Source organism: Zingiber officinale, chromosome 5A, assembly GCF_018446385.1.
Source record: "Zingiber officinale cultivar Zhangliang chromosome 5A, Zo_v1.1, whole genome shotgun sequence".
Lineage (NCBI taxonomy): Eukaryota > Viridiplantae > Streptophyta > Magnoliopsida > Zingiberales > Zingiberaceae > Zingiber > Zingiber officinale.
Genome location: NC_055994.1, coordinates 94,583,613 through 94,587,510, shown reverse-complemented (window position 1 = coordinate 94,587,510; position 3,898 = coordinate 94,583,613). Strand labels below are relative to the sequence as shown.

General features: G+C 43.4%; 1 protein-coding gene across 3 annotated transcripts; it reads left to right on the top strand.

Annotated features, from left to right (window-relative positions):
* Nucleotides 1-1,443: 1,443 nt before the first annotated feature.
* Nucleotides 1,444-3,069, top strand: LOC121981045 (protein RGF1 INDUCIBLE TRANSCRIPTION FACTOR 1-like). Of its 3 annotated transcripts, none has more exons than XM_042533379.1 (4): nt 1,444-1,734; nt 1,809-2,024; nt 2,198-2,413; nt 2,479-3,069. In XM_042533379.1, the coding sequence occupies exons 1-4, from the start codon at nt 1,732-1,734 to the stop codon at nt 2,758-2,760; spliced, it is 717 nt and encodes a 238-aa protein (XP_042389313.1). In that variant the 5' UTR covers nt 1,444-1,731; the 3' UTR covers nt 2,761-3,069. The 3 variants fall into 3 exon arrangements, with proteins under 3 accessions (XP_042389313.1, XP_042389312.1, XP_042389311.1); XM_042533378.1 differs by having other exon boundaries at nt 1,806-2,024; XM_042533377.1 differs by lacking the exon at nt 1,444-1,734 and having other exon boundaries at nt 1,800-2,024.
* The last annotated feature ends 829 nt before the right edge of the window (nt 3,070-3,898 follow it).

The following is a 3,898-nucleotide window of genomic DNA, read 5'->3' as shown; positions in this document are numbered from 1 at the left end:
GACGGGGATATTATCCCGCATTGCAACCGTCGACACTCGAACCCGCTGCGTCATGATACAACATCCCAGCCACTTACCAAGGTGGAAGAAGATAGAAGTTCTATTGTGAATGCGATTTTAGTTCCATATTGGGAGCTTTAAGGTATGTTGGTTAGTTTATATTGATTGATATGCATTGAGGATGTGAACAAATGTATGGGGAGAGACTCTCTCTCACGCGTGGGTGCACAGGGGGGGGTGCAAATCTAGAGTCTGGATTGCACTGAACCATATTGACTCGTGTGCGGGCACGACCTGCGCGCACCGAATGTCGGACCGATCAGGGCAAAATTTACCCAAGTGGAACAGTCACGTTTCACTGCTCAGCGAGTAATGGTATTTAATCGACCATTAACGCTATCGTTGATCTTAGCTCCTATATAAGGAGGCTGCTCGGCAGAGTGCCCGTGGGGTGAATCTGTTTCAAGGAAAGTACGACTCTCACATGCCTCGGTTAGCTCGCCCGGTCTCTTCGTCCACCCGATCATCCCCTTTGATCGACCGACCACTCCACTCACCCGGTCGGTCTCTTCGTCCGAGACAGCTGCTCTGTTCGATCAGACTCTGACTCTGTGCTCTCGACTGCTTGACTCGGCAACACAGACCTGTTACTGAGCAGATCTGCCCGCTCGACGACTCTTCGGCACGTAGCAAAAATCAGTCCTTGCTGGCAGCCTGAGATTATCCGCTCAGGTCATATCTATTGTAAGTTGAATTTAAATTCTATGTAATTTTAAATTCAACTAAGTCCCCAAAAATCTCCAGCAACATATTATTATTTCCAACAATAAATTGAGTCGATTCATCAGCTTTTTGAGCCGTTTCGATAAATATTTGATTCGTATTTGAATTTATCAAATTCGAACATGTTCAAACTTTCTTTTAGTTGAACTCGAGCCTAAATTATTTAGTTCTATAGTTCGTGAACCGCTTGCGAGCCTTAATATTTTATTAATATAATATAATTATATATTAAATAAATAAATTTTGAACCTTTTGAATATTTATTTTCGAGTAATAGTTCGAATAGTTCATGAATATATTCAAATCTTTCGAGTCAAACTCAAACCCAAGCTCTGAATCGAGTCAAATCCGAGCAAAAAAAACTATAAATTTTTTGAACTTTAAATCGAGCTCGAACTAGAATAAAATTAATTTGAATCGAATTCGAATCTTACAATTTATTTTTATATATATATTCGATTTTATTCTTAGTTATATATATATATATATTCAACTTTATTCGATTCCTTTATATTTAGACCGGATGAAAATAAAAATATAAACATTTTAGAAAATTATGAAAGGAGTGGAAAAGGCATGATAAGTCCAGACAATAAAAAGAGTTTTTGATAAAATAAGCAAAGAAGAAAAAGACGCGCATTAGGAATAATCAAATGGACGGAGGGCGATGTGGAGCAAGAAAGAAAGAAAGAAAGGAAAGAAAGAAAGAAAGAAAGATGATGAAGAAAAGTCGCAGTTCCTTGCCATCGACGCATCTTAAAACCTCTTCTGCTCTGGAAATTTTGAGCGGATAAGAACAACCGCAACCTTCTTTCTCCTTCTTGTCTCCTACTCTCTTCCTCCTCTCTTCTCCCGCGTCCCATCGACTCATCAATCCCGCAGTTGACTCGGTGCGAAGATGCGATTTTTATAGCACTTGGCGAGAGAGATTTCAGGATTGGGGCAATCATGGTGAGTTTTTTTAGCTTGATTTCCGCCGCAAGGTTGGATTTTTTGTTGCTTCTTGGTGATACGGAATGCAGCAGGACGGCGGCGGCGGCGGCGAAGGCGGAGGACTGGAGGGAAAGGAGGGCCGGTGGCCGGCGTGGCTACGGCCGCTTCTGGCGACGAGCTTCTTCGTTCAATGCAAGCACCACGCCGACTCCCACAAGAGCGAGTGCAACATGTACTGCCTCGATTGCATGGACGGCGCCTTCTGCTCCGGTTGCCTCGCCCAGCACCGTGAGCATCGGGCTATCCAGGTGCGTCTCTTGCCCTAAACCTCCTCCTTTTCGATTTGATTCTGCATTTTTAGGATGTGAAAATGGCTCTTTTTTTGCGATCCCCTCGGTTTGCTTCTCTCCGCGAGACCAAACCCCTGATTTTTTTTTTTCCGCCGCTGAATCGTCGTTCTGGTTTCTGGTTTCGGCGGCAGATAAGGAGGTCTTCGTACCACGACGTGATTAGGGTTTCCGAGATCCAAAAGGTGCTGGACATCGCCGGCGTGCAGACTTACATCATCAACAGCGCCCGCGTCGTCTTCCTCAACGAGCGCCCGCAGCCGCGGCCTGGCAAGGGCGTCACCAACACCTGCGAGGTCTGCGACCGGAGCCTTCTCGATTCCTTCCGCTTCTGCTCCCTCGGCTGCAAGGTACTACTACTTTTACTTCCCTCCATCAAAAATCCAACCTTTTGCTTACAAACGCCCAATTCCAGATCGCCGGCACCGCCTCGGACTACTCCCGAAACAGGAGGAAGACGAAAAAGAATCAGAAGAAGAAGATGCTGAAACTGAAGAAGAAGCCATCGGCGGACGCCTACTCAGACTCGGAGGAGTCTGACACGAGCAGCAGTCGCGGCAGCGACAAGAGCAATGTGACGCAGAGCTTCTCGCCGTCGACTCCGCCGCCCACCGCCGCCAGCTGCCGCAGCGCCAAGAGGAGAAAAGGCATTCCCCACCGAGCTCCACTTGGAAGCTTCATAGTGGAGTATTTCTAAGCCGCCCTACTGTTCCATACAGTAGCAGTTAAAACAACACCGTATTCTCTCAATAAACGCAGAACACCGGAGAAGAAGAAGAAGCAATCTGGTGAGTAACATTAGCGGATAAATGTAGCTGTAAATGTAATCTATCAGTATCATAAAGGTTTGAGATTGAGATTATATGGAACAAAAAGTAGGGAGTTTTGGGATAGTGGATAGGTTGTAGAATGCGATAACTGCACTGTAAATATCCGAGTAATCTCAAGTTTCAGCCATGGAAGTTGCAGAGAGAGAGAAATAAAGTGCTGCTGTTTTTCATTTGCCTCCTTAGTGTTACATTTTTTGTGGTGTGAAAATGATAAGGGAGATATACAGGGCAAAAATCTAAAGGACGAAATTTATTTCTAGAATATCTGTTATCCAACTGTGTTGCAGCTATCGGATAGATGTTACCGTTTTTAATGATGCAGCTATCAGATAGATGTTACCGTTTTTAATGCTGCTGATGTAGAATATTATTATTATAGGACGAAATCTTCTAATTTATTTATCTTCCACAAAGTGTTGACTACCTTGACAGTGTTGTCCTTTGCTGCATATTAGGCAGCTGTTACTAGTTATAAAAGTTACTGTTAGGACTTTGATCGCTGGGAATAGACCGTCATCTACTTTATTTCCTTTTTTATATTGGTTAACACAGTGAAAATATAACCAAATGAGTATAAAAGCTAATCATAGATATAAGAAAAAAAAAATCCTAACATATTTATTTAAATGATTCGGAGATGATGTTTCTACTTCACTAGTGATAAAAGGTGAATATATTCATCTTCAGCGCCTCCACCAGTCCGTCCCAGGGTCAACACGGAGGAGGTAAATCATGGGCGGCTACTAGCTTTTGGAATAGTGACTAACACATAAGGGAGGCATTTACATCGGCTTTGCCGAGATTCGAACCCCAGACCTCATTAGTGGCAACATCTCATGATGTTTCTACTTCACGATTGTTCATAAGATGGATGATCTCTCAATTCGTCGGTGGATTAGTCCCTAGAACTCTGATAAGCTCAATCCTCCTAAAGAACTCCGATTGTACCTATTTCAATTCTTGTGGATTTCTAGGGTTGCAAGCAGTTTAAATATAATATTCATT

Coding starts and splice junctions, on each gene's coding strand:
- LOC121981045 (XM_042533377.1), top strand. CDS start 1,800: ATGCAGCAGGACGGCGGCGGCGGCGGCGAAGGCGGAGGACTGGAGGGA. Junction 2,025..2,197: donor GTGAGCATCGGGCTATCCAG/GTGCGTCTCTTG, acceptor TTTCGGCGGCAG/ATAAGGAGGTCTTCGTACCA. Junction 2,414..2,478: donor TCTGCTCCCTCGGCTGCAAG/GTACTACTACTT, acceptor GCCCAATTCCAG/ATCGCCGGCACCGCCTCGGA.